The 19,227-nt window shown below is 38.2% G+C and overlaps 1 protein-coding gene across 1 annotated transcript in view; it reads right to left on the reverse strand.

The window, feature by feature from the left end:
• Positions 1 to 19,227, reverse strand: part of LOC126248505 (protein purity of essence) — a 446,891-nt gene that overhangs the window by 330,045 nt on the left and 97,619 nt on the right. Inside the window, 5 exon segments of the mRNA XM_049949542.1 lie at positions 1,415 to 1,590; positions 6,237 to 6,435; positions 9,841 to 10,084; positions 12,807 to 12,955; positions 18,678 to 18,811. Of these exon segments, the coding sequence (XP_049805499.1) occupies positions 1,415 to 1,590; positions 6,237 to 6,435; positions 9,841 to 10,084; positions 12,807 to 12,955; positions 18,678 to 18,811 (902 nt within the window).

Here is a 19,227-nt window from a genome sequence, read left to right on the forward strand (position 1 = left end):
ATTTTGATCACCTGGTATTTTACAGAGTCAGTTTAACTCCACATCTTTGATTGCATAACAAAAAACTGTAAAGATTCATGGTTAATTTATTTCCTTAGGAAAAGATTTTGATTATTTAAACACAACAAAATATCTTTTAACCACTAAACCTCCTATTCACGATGATGTGAGATCATCAATCATGAAGATTCTTCGTCAAGAAGAGGAGCAAACAGTATCAGCTGGAGATAAGATGGAACTAGAAAATGTTGCACTATATGCCCCAAGAAACTAAAAAGGGAAACACATACAACACGAAAATGTTATAATCATCTAATCCGTGGACAGTGCTAATCACCTGTGTGTCACGATTGTATCTGACATAACATTTTTTTTCTAACAGAGTATTATTTTTCATTATTTATACCTGATATAGTGACAAAGAATGCGTACTGCTTTCTAAGGAATGAATGATTCATTATGTGAAGTTCCTCTCTGATAACTGCATATTTTTATAACACTAGCAACAGTTTTTATGCCTTAGGAATATTTTGGTGTTAAATAGGCTTTGATTTACCAAATGTGGTAACTTCCTTCCCTAAGTCTTATTAACTCTCCTAATAATACATAAAATACAGAACAGTTGTGATAGTAAGGAGTAAAAGACACACAGAATATACGGGGTCAATTTGACTCTGCGTCTGTAGTTTCACATCTGTAGTCACAGGTTAATCCTGTTGAATTGACATCCGCAACTGAGCATTTTAGTGAATTTGAAAACAAATCACTTCAGCTGTAAAAAGCTTTTATTTTTTCAATATCAAGACCAGTTTCAGGCTAACAGATGCCCATAATCAGGTGTAATATTACCAAATACAAGAAAGAGAAAATGCTAAGGTAAAACTTTTCACAAATCCTTGTAGCATAAAGCAATGAACACTAATAAGAACTATCTTAGCTAAAACTCTACCTGTGGTTGGGCTAATTGCAGTGAGAAATATAAGAAACATCACAAAACAGCTGTGACTGGGGAATCAACTAGTTACAGTAAACATAAAAGAGAGAACATTTTGTTGCATATTAAATTGCTACTATAATATCAAGAAATAGTAATGAATTCGCATTACTTTACGAAAGCTGCCACTTGTGTAAGTAAGGTTTAAATATATGTACTACCTACTAGTCCATATCATTGGAGCACATGATTATTAAACATACTCCCAATTTTGAATCCTACAATGTCTGCAACATCACTATAGTTTTACTTAGTACAGTCCTATTAGAGGTGGGAAGGACCTGTCTTCCTTCGACTGTGAACTAGCTCAACCAATATTGTATACTGAACCTTTGGATTTGTAGTTTCATGCTTAAATCAATAAGCCAACAATCCAACGAATAATATCAGTTATATTTTTTGGCATTAGAAGTCACTTACAGCATCAGGTCCCTTTGATGGAATGTGTGTGTGACATGGGCCACCTGTCCCTGCTGTACCAGTTGCACCTGGTCCATCTTGTTTCTCTCTACTGCTTTCTGACAAAGCAGCAACTGAAGATTCAGGGGCCAAGGTTTCCTCAAGCCAAAGACCCAATATAGGTTCACTGTCATCATCTGGAAAATAACAGCAAACGAAGGAAGAGTAGAAGAAAAGTGAAACCATGGCTCTTTTGGCTGACCCAGCTAAAACTCAAAATTAAATATTTTCATATTAATATCAATCATCCTCAGCAAATAGGCTTCAGATTTCATCCAACACAATTATTCATTCACCACTGCATACATAGAAACATCTATGAGGTTTTTATACATCTAGTTTACCAGCAAAGTATCTACAAGGAAAATGGCATGACCATAGAGGAATAACAATAGATGGAGAAGAAATTAATGTTCATCATCTTGAGCTCCACAGCTTTTACTTGCTAATATTAATCAGAAACCACCACAGCAGTTCTGATGCATGTTTATTAGGTCACAAATGGTTTTGGTGAAAGATGATCAAATTACACTACTAAGAGTCTTCATAAAAAAATCCCCACACAGTTGTGCCAGTATCATGACTTAATGAGTCTAGTTATCTTAAGTAACATTAAAGGAAAATTCTGGAACATGACGATCACACGAACATTCTGTCAACTGCCTGGCAGATGCATGGTGAACAGTGAGTGCAGGAAAACAGGAGACTGACTATGAAAGTTGGCATCTACATTGAGTGCTATGAGAGGGAAAACAACATGAACATAATGTTAAATGAAGGTATGGGAAGGAAAATCAGCATTGGGAAGAACAACAGTTGAACCTCTAGAGCTTAAGGAATGGCGGAAACGGTAGACAAGCAGTTGAAAAAAGGGTAGAAGAGCATGACGACAGAAGAGTAGATCAGGCAAAGATGGACAAATAAATCAAACAAGGCAAGAAGAATCATATAGTTAAGGACAGCAAAAAACTAAAATCCTGTAAGAAAACTAGAAGGAAAAATTAAACACAAACAACGTGAAAAAGGAAGAGAACAAATAATCTAGGAAAGGAAAACAGAAAGTACAACCCAAAGGTAAGTGGGCAAACTATAACAATGGAACACTAAAGATAGTGGGGGAGGAGGAGTGGGGTGCAAAAAATTGAAGTAGACAAAAATTTAGAACTGGAGAAATGGCAGGAACTGAGGTCATGGATAGAGGAAAAGTGTGTCATAAGCAGGAGATCAATGTCACTGGCAGACACTTCTGAGATCTGCTATTTTACTTAAAGTAGTAGTAGTAGTAGTAGTAGTAGTAGTAGTAGTAGGAGGAGGAGGAGGAGGAGGAGGAGGAGGAGGAGGATGATCATCATCCCAAGTCATGTCTACTTTGTTTAGGTGTGACTAATATGATATGGAAAAACTTGCAGTGGGATTAGTTCAATAATACCAAGAAACAAAGGCAATGTATGTGTGTAGTATCTCAGCACAGGACCAGAAATATTTACCCTTGAAGCTTAAGTTACAGATAAAGGAGCATTTTAATCATGGATCATTGGCAACTTTCCAAAATTCTGAGTGGAATACAAACAGAAGGATTAGTTGTAGTCAGTTCGTGTACAGTCAAGTTTTTGTACAACGTCCTTCCTCAGAGCTAACTGACACTACAGCTCAATTCGGTCAGCAGACTAATAGCTATCACTTGGTTTATTGAAATGTTAACATGTGCTATTATGGAAAATCTATCATGTTCCAAAGTTCACAGTATTCTCAACTATCGTAAAACTCCAAATGAACAAATGCATTTTCAATAAATTCCCAGATTTGACAACTGGTTTCTTCAGTCTGTGTGTTACTGCCATACGAACAATATTCATAAACTTGTTTCTAACAAACACGACTTTGGTGAGAAATTTTGCTTTTAAGAAATAAATATGAAACAAATTAAAGCCAAATTTTTCAAAGTTCCTAACACGGCTGGAAGGGTTTCCTTTTACATTTTTGAACAGGTCATATTCAAAGCAAATGGCAGTATCTGAAGTTTATTCCTTCAGGTGAAAGGTAGGTCATAGGTGTTTTGGTCAATATTTTCATACTCCATACCAGTGAGTTCAACTGGAGTAGAGTGACCTACATCAGTCTTTGTGAAGTAATAAGACCACATTAAACAGTTGCACCATCATCAGGGTATGAATTATTTGTTATTGCAGGTAACTGCACATTAAGGTTTGAACATGAAATATGCATATTTGTACAGCATAAATGCGTTTGGAGATACTTCAAAACTCATCAACATCCTTCTGTTGGAACAAAGAACTAAGTATGGAGAGAGAGAGAGAGAGAGAGAGAGAGAGAGAGAGAGACGAGACCACGTAACAATGGCGAAAATTGATTGTTTTTTTTACACAATCAGAATGCAAAAACACACACAAAACCTGCTGCCTACGCCTGAATCTACTGTGTGATGTAACCACATAATCTAACATCACAGATGTTGCCTTGAAAAATAATCGTGTGACTGCAATACGTTCTGTTTATTGAAATCTGCTATTAGAAACAACAGTTTCATTTTTAATATCAAAAAGACTTGCTTCAGCGAGTCATAATTTTTATTTAATTCATGTACAATGTGTTTCAGGAGGCAATCAAAATTTCAAATGTATTTTTCATTAAGCCAGAATTTAAATTTAATTCTTGCTGTGTGTGAACTGCTGCACTGCATCATCATCATGGAAACTTCATTCTAACCCAAAAATACAAAAAATTATTGCTTTTTGTTCTAAAGATACTGTAAAGTAAAATTTCTTACACATTTCCGAGGGTGCAAATCTGTAGGACATCAGTAACTATAAATTTTCACTTGCTTATATTACAATGAATTTTCAATAATGAAGCAACAGCTCACACATTAAGTACAATATTTAACTCACCATAATGTATCAAAAAATTATTTTGGAAATGGGAATCATTTTCTGAAATGCAGCATATATAAGAAAAATTAAACTAAAATAATGTCCAGCAGTATCAAACAATTTTATGGTACAAATGAAACAATTATCACAGTCTATTGTTCTTAAAAACGTTCAGTCATGCAGCACCTGAGATATTATAATGTCAGTAAATGAAGAAAATTTACTGTTCTGCACATATAGATTCCTGATGTTGAGGACAGTTATGATTTTAAACTCACTACCATTGCAGAGAAATGCAAATTGTCATCGTCTTTTTTTATGCAGTCTACTGAAATGAATTTACAAATACTGAAATTCAACATTCTGAAAACTAAAAATGTTTGTGAGTCATCACTCAGAGATTTCCATTCTCCTAAACAGGTTCCACAGAACAGGGAGTGAAACATTTCTACAGGTGGCAATTTATTGCAGGAAAAGGTGCAAGAAACCATGTTGCAGTTCAGAACTGAAGATGAAGACCACTGAATGAAAGGGTAGATCAGTTCAAAAAAAGTCAGATTTACGTAGAAAACATGACACTGTGGAATACTGGAAGAACAATATTTTGCTATTGATGATACAAACATTTTGTTTCACTGGGGTTTTTTACAGTTTGGTTCTCTCAGAAATCTATTCCTTTCAAATAGGAAATATGTGAAGCAGGCAAAATGTGCAGAGAAAAAGTGATGCTATTGACAGAAATTAAAAGTTGTGGCCATTAATAAATAATGGGAAACTGTACAATCAGATGCTATAAGACTACGTAAACACTACCTTTCACTCGAGCTGTAATGTAATCTACAGATGACTGCAGAGATTTTTGGAAGACTGCCCAACAGTTTAGGTGACAAGACTGGAGCAGAGCAAAATACACTGTTTTTATGACTCTACACCACAAGGCAATCTCATTTATCATGAACATTAATTTTGTGTTTTTCGTGCTATCATAACAGCCCAAGTCACCTGCACATCAGAAGGATAATCCAATCTGTGAAAGCAATTTTGATTGCTGCATAACACAGAATTTCATACTTTGAGAGAAAGACAGTCAAGAAAATGAGCCTTTTACAGGTTATACACTATGTTGAGACTGAACAGACAGCATTGAGCTGTTTTGTAAATTCTGGATTTGGTATAAAACTATTTGCAGTTGAAGTAGATTTCTGTACAGAATGGAAACTCATCACAGATATTTTAGCAAAGGAGACAATGTGTAGGACTGTTCCTCACAATGGGAGTTTGACTTCCATATGCAAGATAGATATAAGTGAGATTGTGATTCTTTTGTAAATGCACAAGATAAAATAAATTACGGCACAGGTGTCGACAATGATAATGAAAAGGAGGATTCACCTGCAAGAAGTTTTTCTGTAGCTGTGCAAGAACTTGATACCGTAATGAACTATTTTTCATCAGTTTAGTCAGTTTCTGCAATATCAACCAGATGTAGCAACACCACCTCTCATTGTATTGGCCGAAAGCAAGAAACTATTTTTTTTTTCAGTTTTTTTTTTTTTTGTGCAACAAAAGACATTATTCAAGGAATCTTCTTTAATTTCCTGTATGGTCATCGTGTCGCAATTGTCAAATACATTTTTTTATATTTTCTTTAAATCACAATACAAACTGGTGATTTTATCTGTACTTAAAAATGACAACCTTTTGAATTCATGCTAAGCTATACTGTATATCTGTAGGGTAATAAAGCCAGCACGGCAACAATCCAAATAAAATTTCACTGCTTAAGTCCACAAAATGATGAAACAAAAAACATTAATCTGAATCCCCTAAGCAAAAATATAAATATCTGAAATAGTACAGATTTAAATTTTTATCACGTTTCATGAAAATACCTTCTTCTCCACGACGGTTATCATGCTGAGTGTCCTCCCTGTTTGTTTCATCTCTCTGAGATGATTCTTCATTAGATCTGTCGGCTTGTGGCTGCTCACCACTCTCCGCAGAAAAATCATCATCATAATCTGTAGATGCTTCCACAGGTACAAATTCCTCCTGGTTTGTAACAGATGTAACTCTCTTCAAAGCACATGCCTTAAAATGAAAACCAGAGTGTTACAAAACATATAAATTACACTCAAATGAGACATGTTAACATAACTCTTTCCGCCCTTCCCTTATAGCCCTGGCTCAGCACACTTAATTTCCTCTTCCCTCAACATCATTCTCCTTTCACATACCAAGAACCTCATGTTATATTCTACTTTCCTCCACTCCCGACTAAGTAATGCATTTTCCTTAATTTCATTTTCACAACCTTACTGGTCCCTCTCCACCTTATGGTCTTCCTTCTTCCCCTCCCCTTTCTGTCCACCCCTTTCCTCACTCTCTTTTCCCTATTACATTTAATTTAATTTGGAACTGCTTTAGCAATTTCCTTAATTTGTCATTATTTGCCCTGTTATTACATTCTTTGTTAACACTAATAACATATTTTTAAATCATAATATTTATTTGTCCACCCTCTGTTTAACAACATTTTCTCTTTCTTGTGTCACCAGTATTGTGTATGTAATAGCATACTGCAACAGTTATTATAATGTACATGTTTACTTTCTTCTGCTTCCTGTAAAGGAATAAAAATCATAAAATGATCCCAAAGAGATTTCTCCTTTTGTTTGTTTAAAGTTTTTCATTAGTCACACAACTGAGTTGTTAAGAGAATCCAAATGCAGTGTTTGTTTAACGCTATGACTGTGGTGGACTGCCACAGTAGCTGAAATGCGCCATGCCTAAATTCTGTACCTGTAGTGCCTTCACCTACAGCATACCCTTGTCAAAGGGTTAAGATTTTTTAAAACATTCATTCTGGAGCTGCAATAGGGAAGTGCAAGGAGCAGAGGAAGAGAGATCATACCAAACTGACTGTTACAAGGTGATAAGGCGTACAGAGAGAATAAGCTGTGCATCCCTTGTACAGGGCAGCCATTAACAAAAACTTGTCCTTAATACACAGCATGTATGACGATAAAAATGGCACACACAAGAACAAAAAGTTTACTTCATTTCGTTCAATCAACATTGAAACATTAACAGGTGAAGATGCTGTTGGCCATGCTCAGCCGTCTGCAGCCTGCTGCCTTGGGGTGTAGTGGTGGCAGAGATACTGACGCACTGCAAAATGCACCACAAGCGTCACTCAGTTCAGCCACGAGTTCTGCTGCTGAGGCACCTTAGAGCATACCCAACTGAAGGGACCAGTGCTCACGTCAAGGTCACTGGCAGTGTGCAACTCGTTCGCAGTACTAGAGGTGGAGATGGAGGGCGAATGTGGAGACTGCCCATCTGCCCTCACGTATTTGCCCTAAGAGTGGACAAAGGGTTGCTCCATCAGCAGGGTCCAGGCAGGCAAACAGGGGGAGTTACAATGCTAGGCACCTTACGGAGCCCCTTAGGGGAGCAGAGGACAGAGCTAGAAAGAGGTGCAATGTGAGCTTGCTATGTCTGCAGAGGGGATGCATCCCGAGATGAGGCGGCGGCCCTGCCTGCAGCAACCAAGTGAGCAATGTGTAATCATCTTCAAGTTGTGGCTCATGTCGGCACCAATGACTCCTGTTGCTTAGGTTCTGTGGCCATCATCAGGTCCACCATGTGACTGGTGGAACTGATGCAAGCCTGCCAGCCTTGCTTGCAAGGTGCAAGCAGAGCTTACAATTTGCAAAGGTGATTGAAGTCCTTTGATGTAGATCTAACTGGGAGACTTCAACCAGTAGATCTACTGATTCTATGACAGACTCGGTCACAGATTTCTGGACCAGCATTATGAGGTGGAAAATTGTAGGCCTCTGATTATTCCATAGGTGCATGACACAGAGGAAGAAGCTTCTAGGGTGGTCAGTAAGATTCAGCAATACCATCAGGCGCGACTACACTCCAGATATTGCTATCAAAATAGGTCCAAAAGAATTTATGGCTTCTCATAGTGGAACTGGACACTTCAAAATGATGGCATAAAATTGTGTCAGGAAAAATTACAAAATTTTTTTGAGAGACAGACCAAAAATGAAGTGATTGTAACTAAAGTGGTCAACGATTTTATTACAAACTCACAGCAGAACATTTTTAGGGTTCCAGAATCTTGCATTTACATTGCACCTAAGTCTAATTTTGAAAAAGGAATGGGAGCTCAAAGAATGTTTTCACTGAAGGAAAAAACTATACAGCGGTGACCGCACAGTCCACAGTTGCACTCACACATCCACACATAATGCCCATAATCAGTGTGGATGGTTCATTGCTATCTGTGCATATATTTTTGCCTTCAAGAATTGAAAGGAAATTTTCGACTACATGAGAAAAGATCAAATGTTCTTCACTGATGTACTTTGGGTAAACCCATCAAAACCTGGAAAATTGAAGATGAAAAATACTTTTAATGTGTCACACATCTCTTCCACTTCGTGGAAACAAGCCATCCTCCTCCTACATCCTTGTCAAGTTATACAAGTTCTGAATCATTAATTGCTGCATTTCAAGCTCATACTGACTAGGAGGTAGAGAGACTTCAGATCCAAGCTCATATGATAAATAGAACTGAGAGAATTTTTCCATCAACGGAAAGCATTTTAAAGAACATTCACAGAGAAAATTAGTATGGGCATATCATTGCAGTTTACAGTCCACCACCGTGACAATGTTCTCAAGTTGCAATCACTAGTAGAAAAGTTTTCTTCTCCTCATTTCCAAAATCTGATTAAATATGCATGGCACTCCTCAAAACATATCAGCATGAGGCCCAATTCATTCATAATTCTGATCCATTTTTGTCTAAAAATGTCTACAAATAGTTGTCAAATTTCATTCTAAATTGGACACTCATGGTACACAAAAAATATAAATTTGGAACATTTCAGTACTATTTCACATTTTTGCAATTGTTACAAGGAATAGAATTGATAGTGACATGCTGGAAATGTTGTTATTATATATACCAATTTGGGAGGATATATATATACTGAAGCATCAAAGAAACTGGTATAGGCATGCATATTCAAATACAGAGGTATGTAAACAGGCAGAACACGGCACTGTGGTTGGCAACACCTATATAAGACAACAAGTGTATGGCGCAGTTGTTAGGTTGCTTACTGCTGCCACAATGGCAGGTTATCAATATTTAAGCGTGTTTGAATGTGGTATCATAGTCGGCGCACGAGCGATACGACACTGCACTGTATACATTTAGAATGTATATGTTTGCTTTAAAGTCCTGTGTCATATATTTACATTCATGGCATACATTACACATTGTAAGTAATGACCAATGCAATATGGTGGCTTAAACCATTTTAACCCTTCATCCATGAAGATGGTCGAAGACCGAAACCGGTAGATGTTTGGGTGTAAACTAAAAACAGCTGATGGTTCAAATATACATTTTATACATTACTTAACGGCTTTTGACAGAAACCTTCCAAAAATGTTTAACACTTATTTTACCTTTCTGTAACTAACAGTTGCCAAGTTAAGTAATAACTGGGCAACAGGAATGCCACACAGGAGACGAAGGACTCTTTGCAATGCTGTGTAATTTCCCATAATACTTAGATTTGCTGGTTGCTGATCAGATCCAGCATCATCCTCCAAAGACAAGCACTCTGTCATCATATCACTCATTAGTGACTTCATGAATTTCAACAATGAACTTGTTACAGCCACAGACAGTACATTGAAACCTTGTTGTCTGGAACAGAAAGGAGAAAACAATTCAGATCCCAAAATAACTGTTGTATATTATATATATAAAGATGATGTGACTTACCAAACGAAAGCACTGGCAGGTCGATAGACACACAAACATACACACAAAATTCTAGCTTTCGCAACCAACGGTTGCTTCGTCAGGAAAGAGGGAAGGAAAGGGAAAGACGAAAGGATGTGGGTTTTAAGGGAGAGGGTAAGGAGTCATTCCAATCCCGGGAGCGGAAAGACTTACCTTAGGGGGAAAAAAGGACGGGTATACACTCGCGCACACACACACATATCCATCCTCACATATACAGACACAGGCAGACATATATTGGTCTTTAAATATGTCTGCTTGTGTCTGTATATGTGTGGATGCATATGTGTGTGTGTGCGAGTGTATACCCGTCCTTTTTTCCCCCTAAGGTAAGTCTTTCCGCTCCCGGGATTGGAATGACTCCTTAGCCTCTCCCTTAAAACCCACATCCTCTCGTCTTTCCCTCTCCTTCCCTCTTTCCTGATGAGGCAACAGTTTGTTGCGAAAGCTTGAATTTTGTGTGTATGTTTGTGTTTGTTTGTGTGTCTATCGACGTGCCAGCGCTTTCGTTTGGTAAGTCACATCATCTTTGTATATATACAAAGATGATGTAACTTACCAAACGAAAGCGTTGGTATGTTGATAGAGACACTAACACACACACACATTTAGGCTTTCGCAACCCACGGTTGCTTCATCAGAAAAGAGGGAAGGAGAGGGAAAGACGAAAGGATGTGGGTTTTAAGGGAGAGGGTAAGGAGTCATTCCGATCCCGGGAGTGGAAAGACTTGCCCTATAGGGAAAAAGGGACAGGTATACACTCGCGCGCGCGCACACACACACATATCCATCTGCACATATACAGACACAAGCAGACCTGTGTGTGTGTGTGTGTGTGTGTGTGTGTGTGTGTGTGTGTGTGTCTCTCAATCAACATACCAACACTTTCGTTTGGTAAGTTCCATCATCTTTGTTTTTATGCCATTTTCATATAAATGTAGAGAAAACATTACACATTCTTCATGGTTTTTACTTCCAATTTTAGTGAAAGCAACAATTTACCTGGCAAATTCACACATTAATGCCACACAGAAGCGCACAAGAAAGGAAGTCCAGTCAGAAATGTATTTACTGCAACCAAACACTTCACTCACATCTGCTGCCCTTTTGTATTCCAAGCATACTATGTAATGACCTAGCCAGTCAACCAGCAGTTCATTAAGTAAGAACATAGTATGTAAACTGATTATTATAGAGCTTATTAAGTTTCCTCTACATTAATAAAGATTATAAATATTACTTAATGCCAGGTCTGGGAAAGTTGACCACTCCTTTATTGCTTTAGTTCATTAGTAATAGTTCCCAGCCTTCAAACACACACGGGACAAGATTAAATCAATATCAACCCCTGCAACAGAGTATTTGATCTGTGTGTGTCAGATCAAATTTTCAGATACACTAGAAAATTACGCTAGAGTGAAACACAATGTTAATCTTAGAGAGACAAGAAATATGCTGGTTACAGTACAAAACAGTTTGCTTGAATTTCATTTTGATTTAAACAACTACCTTGACAATAGCTCAACTGTTCCCAACTGAAATACTGGTACAGAAATTACACCTCAAAAAAATTTAATCTGCCACAAAAATTTTAATATTCCTGTGCACTGTTTAAGTGGAGCTGTAAAACTGTTGTATGATGGTAAAATATATCTGTTAAAATGTCTATCATAAGACAAATGGATACAAAAACGGTGCAATAGTTGAGCACCGACAAACATTCACACAATTTTATGGACTGGAGTATGCAACTATACAAATGCTATTACACCTCCACTGAGCGTGTAACATGTGTTATAACACCTTCACTTGTTTGTGCAAATTATTTACATCACCAGGAGCTCTAAAAAGCCAAAAGAGTTTGCAGCACAAATTCAAGACAGCCACTTTATGTCAACATTCAAATACCAAAGACATTACTGAGAGGTTTAAGTTAGTGATTAAGTCCTTAATGTTGCAAATAATTTAAGAGTAAAGGAGACCACTCACCGAATAGTCATTGACTGGCAGACACAAAAGAGAAGGGAGTTGTTGTTTTCGGAAATAAATCCTAGATAGGCTTTGTATGGTGTGGAGGGGGGTGGGGGTGGGGGGGCACGTGCCTCTAACTTGAGAAACGATCTACTTCTGAGGACTAGCAAGTTTTGCCCATCTTTTATGTAAGCATGTTGATGACTCTACACCTCAGCTATTTGATGAGTGATCTCCTTTACTCCTAAGATATTTACAGTCTACCAGAACTTTCCACTAAATTTATGAACGATGATGGAAGTTTGCCAACCTTGATATAGTTTTTTCACACAGTAACATGTTCATCAAAATTTCGTTACTTCACTGTTTATAGTTCCAGATACACGAGTCGCGAGTGTCTTTCCCTGAACACAGTCTCTGTATCACTTCAACATTCTACTGAGAGACTTCCCCACTGAACAGTATCAAATTACCATCAACATAGGTACCCAACGTGAGGGGAAAAAATTTCACTATATTCTTTAGGTTACACACATGATCAAACACATCTATGAACTACGAACTACTACAATTATGACCAGTGACCTTAAAGATAATGTCCCTTTATCCATTTTAACTACAGCTACAACTTTTACAACTTAAGCCTACTTACAGTTTAGTCAAGTTCATTTTTTCAGCTGCTTTTCTGGGTGACTTCCCTCTTTCTTCTTTAGGAAGTGGGAAATTGTTTGAGACATGTAGCTGATGGTGAAGTCCTGTTAGCAGGACCATAATACCTATCATGGCATGATTACTTGGTATCTGCAACATGTAAAATAAGACGAATAAATGATTCCTGCTAAAAGGATCCTGAGCAACAAGACAAGCCAAACATATTCACTGCTGTGTGAAGATTACATTCTTCAATATCATCAATTCAAGATGTTAAACTTCAGAAATTTGGGGAAAATGCAATCAATCTACTATGAAAATAAGCAATAGTCTTCATGAGACTAGTTCTCTCTCTCTCTCTCTCTCTCTCTCTCTCTCTGTATTTTCAATGTTATCTCCCTGCTTGGAAGAATCTAATTTTCGTAGTCTTGAATTTTCACTGCATCATTCTTGTCCTTGCTCACAGATCATGTTTCAGGCCAACAATTGGGTCAATTACAAGAGTCCCTCACATTTTTAAGCATTAACTGGTGTAACATGGATGTTGATAACTGATTCCCACAAAGTAGCAATGCTTTCCTCCTTGAGAGTAAAATACTCATTTTTGCCATGAACATGCTCCAGTTACGTCCATGCACTTTGTAACAGCTTCTGCTACCACCGTAAAAATATACCATTTACATTATTCTAATCTCTCTACACAATGCTCCCCCCCCCCCCCCCCCCCCAATCCATCCATCCATCCATTTCATAATTGCATTCATTCAGGTTTCTTTGCCGCAAAGGTTACTAGATAAATTATTTCATCTTTGACAACATCATGGCATATTATGTTCTATGTTATTTACAAACTTACATATTGTTGTTCTCCAGGAACATAATGTTTGAAATGGAATATAATAAGGGACCTGTGGTTTTGAAATTCCAGAAATCAGGGATATATCACATAATATCACAGTACTCTTAATTAATAAACTGCTGAATTTGATCGATAGAGACTGACTGAGTGAGGACTACAGGTGGATAATACCTCTTGTTCTGGGGTCTGAGTGACTTTCCTTTCCTTTCTAACCTTTCCCACCCCATCAATCTCACCTGTCTGAGGAAGAAACAAAGCAGTTCCAAAAGCTAAGATAATGTCATCACTTTTATTTGCATCTGCCAGAAGTATTAAATATTTATCCTCCTGAAGGTAAATACTGGCCAACAATTCTATCTCATATTTCTCAGTTTTCTCAACAGAATTTTCTTTTGATACCTCTCAATTGTGAACCGAGATATCCATTTCCTTGTGGACATGGGAGCTAACCATTTCCATGGTGAACCTACCTACAGCTGTATGCTTGTCTAGAGTCCCCAGAGCTAGCCCCACCCACCTTCCCATATGTTGGTCGCATATAGTGACAGTTCGATTCTCCTCCGGAGTCAATTCAAAATCACTGACATCCACAAGAAGGTCCTACAGCTGGCCCCACTGTTTGTTGTAAATAAGCACTCAGTCAGCAACAGCTGGGGTTTGAATGCCTTCTCGTTGTTTGGATTCTCCATTATTGATGAGGTTCAGGTTATCTCTGACACAGTTCCCTTCCAAGAATTCTATGATTTTTGTGCCACTTTTGCATATCTATTCATACCTGGCCTGAGTTTGCATAGATCTGCAGGTTCATATCTCCTTGCATTCAGACACTACGCCATGTTTGTGCCAGGTACAACCTATTCCAGTCTCCTTACAGATGGCCATTAAGCATCAACTATAGCCTTCAAAAGTCTGGGGTGATTAAACTTGTTAAATCCAGCACTTAATTCCTGCCCCTGATAGTAGTAACAAAACCAAATGGCTTGCCCCGGCTACGCAAACACTTTAAATCAGTCCTGCCAAAGCACGGTCGTGAAGTATTCCTCTCCAGCGAGTGCTTCCCCCACCAACTCCACTGGTGTGGTGCTGTCACAGCCTGCAACAGCCACACCGCCCAATTTCAGGGGAGAATGTCAGTCATCGTGGATCGTAAGCCTTAGCTACTTCCTACACGCAAACTTCATACGATATTAATTGCTAAAACTTTGACTTTTAGTTCTATTTGTCTCAAACTCTTGTACATACGTTAATGATATATTTAAATATTTAGGTAGATTTATTTAACTTGGTGTCGACATGGTCTATAACATTAATTTTAATTTGGGTTTTAACGGAACAAAGCTGAAGCTCCAACACGTCATTCATCACTGCATTATACTGAGCTGATTTAATGTACTTTATTGAGTGGAGGTGGGGGGGGGGGGGGGGGGGGAGGGAATTATTTCACATGGGAATCCTTCAATGTCCATAAGCATATAAGAAATAGTGTTTTCCTTTCCTTGCAAATGTAAATTAAAATTAGTTAAATGAGCTGTAAAATCTGTCAGAAATCCTAATTCTGATTTTAGAAAAGTGAGTCCTTCAGCTTATCTTCAAATTCCAGGTTTTACTTCTTTATTCAGACTTCAAAAGTTCTTTTCTACGAGCAGAAAACAACAAACATTTTCCTGCACTCAACACATGAATTTCAGACTGAAGAAATGTGTGTGTGTGTGTGTGTGTGTGTGTATTCTGCCTCAACTTCTTCCTTAAAATTGTTTCAATTTCCTGCATGTATTATAATTGTAGTTTTCGTTACCTCTTTCACTGTGGATACTTTTTATCACAACAGAAAGTTAAACAGTTAATCTCATTTTACCTTAACTGACCAATGTAGTCGTTTCTCCTACCCATGAAACTGGTGCACCATTGGTACAAATTACAGGGCATTTTTTAAAACCACCAATTTTGTAAACCCAGTTTTAACTACATTAAAAGTACCCAAACCTGCTGTTCTAATCAGTGAACCAAAGTGAGAAACTCTTCATATATAGAAAAGTCGGCCACAACAACACAGATAAAAATTGGTAGTTGACTGAGATCTGTTCAATGAGTACTCTCATCCACACACAAAGCGTGATACAGAGAGTTTGCAACTAAATTGTTTATGCTGTGTCCCATATCAAGAATTTGACTTTCTACATTAGTTTACACTTGAATCCATTAATATTCACAAACAAATCTGCTGTTTTAAAATATTTAGCGGCATCATCATAACCAAATGATTTTGCCATTACTACTGGACATTCATTCTGTCACTGAAGCATTTCTGACCATTTGCTAACTTTAAGCATACTGCATATGATGCAAATAAACTCCCTTTCTTCTTAACCGCTAAAGTACATTGGTCATTATGGGTGTAACATCTGGGTGTTGCTTCAGGGAGTCAAGAGAAACACTGAGCAAGATTACTACCTTTGTTTTGACTACAGCATTTTTTACATATTAAGTATTGAGGTTGTTCAAAGGAATAGTGTACAATAAAATCTCCCACTCCTCACTGAAAATATTTTTCAGAATTCTTTCTTTCCTAAATTCTTGACAATTGTAACAGAAAACACAATAAGAGCCGGAAACAAAACCAGAATAATAACCACAGTAATAACCAAACTAACAACCTGAGCAATAGCACAATGTTAAGGTGAGTAAATCTGAATAAACATCAAGAGCAAGTTGACTACCAAAACAGCAATGCCTCTACAAAATCTGACAGTGAGTGAAGGTGTGAGAGCCTATGCATTGAGGAAATAGTCTAAGAGAGGCTGCGCCACTTGATTGCTGATAAATAAGTGAACCGTAAGCTGTGCGAGTAGAGTTGAATAGGGAAGCACTCACTGGAGGAGAATGGCTCGCAAGCCTCTCTTTTACAGGCCTGCTTCAAACCAATCACCAACACACTGGCATAAGTGGAAACCTACCCTATACAACATCCTGAATGCTACCTCACGGAGCTTGTTGGAGGTGCATATTTTTCTACGACAGACCTTGCCGATGCATATTTGCAGATCCTGCTCAATGAGGAGTCACAATGCATCATGGTTACCAACACTACCTGCAGCTTATACAAATAAAAGTGCTTGCCTTTTGGGATCTCTTCTGCTCCAGTAATTTTTCGTAGGTACCTGGAACAATTAACCCCATCCTTACCAGCTTGAACTTTCTTGATGACTTACTGTCACGAACATTAAATGTCAGGACCGCCTGCGAAACCTTTGTGCCCTATTTGCTACAGCATATGATGCTGAGCCAATTTTTCTCAGTAGCCAGTGGAGTATCTTGGGCCCCTGCACAACAAAGAAGGGATCCATCCTATTGACCACAATGTCACAGCTGTTAACTCTCTACCCTGCCCCCAAAACTTAAAGAAGAGGCAAGCTTTTTTGGGAAAGGTAAATTATTATTTTCAGTTCCTTCCACAAGTGATCCATATCATGCATCTGGGAAACCAATTGTGGAAGAAAGGCATTCCAAGTACGAGTGGACAGCTGCCTGTAAGCATGCTTTTATGCAGCTGAAGCATATTCTACATTCAGCACCACACTTTACACCCTTTCTCACTATCATGTCCAATGGTTTTAGTCACGGAAGCCTCTATGTATGGCATCCATGCAGTGTTAGTGCATAGGAATGATGATAGTAGCGAGCAACCAATTGCCTATGTGTCAAAGACACTAACACCCACTCAAAAAAACTACTTGCAGGTTGAAGAAGCAGCTTAGGCAATTGTGTTTCCCATTAAACAGTTCCACATTTACCTTTTCAGGACAAAGTTCACTTTAATGACGGACCACAAATGCTGGTAGCACTAGTCAGACCACGGTTCAGTCTTCTGGAACGCACGTCACGATGGTTCCAGTGTTAGTCGCTTTTCCCCAGCTGTTGTATTTACAACATTAAATACAGTCCCACAGCACAACACACAAACACAATCACTACCTCGGAGGGACCAGAGCCAGCCTTTAACCAGCTGGAAATCTCCTGCTTTCACATAGACATGGAATGGCAACAAACCTTGGATGGGTTTTCTATTATGGCTGCTCATCCTGCTGCAAATGTGTGCTGTGATCCTGTCTTATGGTGTGTTATGCCCTACATTCTCTATGAGTGGGCCACATACTTTTCAAAGAAAGTCAATCTGGAGCTCTGGGTGTGGGCTCGCCTTTCTCACCATCTGTCAGTCATCACCAATGTTCTCCTGATTGACACTGAGGCATATATATATACTCACCAAGTCATCATCCCAACTGCCCTGAGGCCTAAAGTTTTACAACTCCTCCATCACGAGCACTGGGAGTAACCCATCAGGCTGATACACACCAATCTTTCACTCCCTGGCCCACCCCCAGTGGGCTTTGTTGTGCCCCTGATGATTATTGAGGAAATGTACAGAGATAAGACAGTTTTACTAACTGAAATGTCCAAAGAATGTAAATGAGATTTCATTATTGAACAAGGGACACGGGCAAAGCAAGACGTAAGATACATTGCAGGAAGCTGATGCTTGAGGAATGACATTGCTGTATTTGTAAAACTTAATATGAATGTCACCTCAGCCTTGACAATATATACAGACAAGAGACTCAGGTAGGGTCCACAAAGTCTACCAACAACTAAAGTTAGCTCCAGCTTATATAAGATTACAGGTAGCTCCAAATACAAAGAGGACCAAACAGGAGAAACCTTCAGTAATTTGCTTTCCAAGACATCCAAAGTCCATGTAAAGATCCTTAACAGGGGCCCGTAAGCTGGAAGAGTCATGTAAATCTGACAGAATTATCAGATGAAATTCAAGTCCCAACAAAAGAAATTATTACAAATTTACTTTAAGTTTCTGTATAGTAGATCTTAAATTAAGGGATACAGACAATAAATCCAAGAATACCTTGCCATAGTTCAGAATCACTGTAAAACAAAACCACTGATTCAGATGTTTATTCAAAAAGGGTGCCGAGTATTAATCAGAATCTCAATACTTACATGCCCACCAGCTTTAGATGAATTTTTCATCAAAGATGACACATAATTGAAGAAATCCAGTGCTCTCTCCACAATCGCCACAGCATGTTTATCAGTCGCAATTTCATCATCATTAGGTCTCTGCGTGCCAGTACCTGAAATAACAGTCACAGAAAATATTAAATTTTTCCAAATTGGTTTTAAACAGATTTTGCAACAGGTTCAAATAAGATGAATAACTGATAAAACAACAGTATAATCTACAAGTGACAGACAAATCATAAAAGGAAACGGGCATGAAAAAATTACAGAAGCTCACCGAACAAAAAAATTAGTCACCACTGGAGAAAGTGTAACAAGCATCATTTAACAGTGCGTAATTCTGCCCCTGGACTTGATAATCACTTGGATTTGGTTAGGGAGTGAGTCCACAAGGTTGTGCAGGTATGTCGCATTGAGGTTAAGCCATTTGCTGAGGATCTGATCATGCAATTCCACCAAACTACGGGGATGCTGATGTCAATGTTTTACCCACTGTTTCAAAATGTCCCACAGATTCTCTATGGGATTC

This window comes from Schistocerca nitens, chromosome 3, assembly GCF_023898315.1.
Source record: "Schistocerca nitens isolate TAMUIC-IGC-003100 chromosome 3, iqSchNite1.1, whole genome shotgun sequence".
NCBI classification, from domain to species: Eukaryota; Metazoa; Arthropoda; class Insecta; order Orthoptera; family Acrididae; genus Schistocerca; species Schistocerca nitens.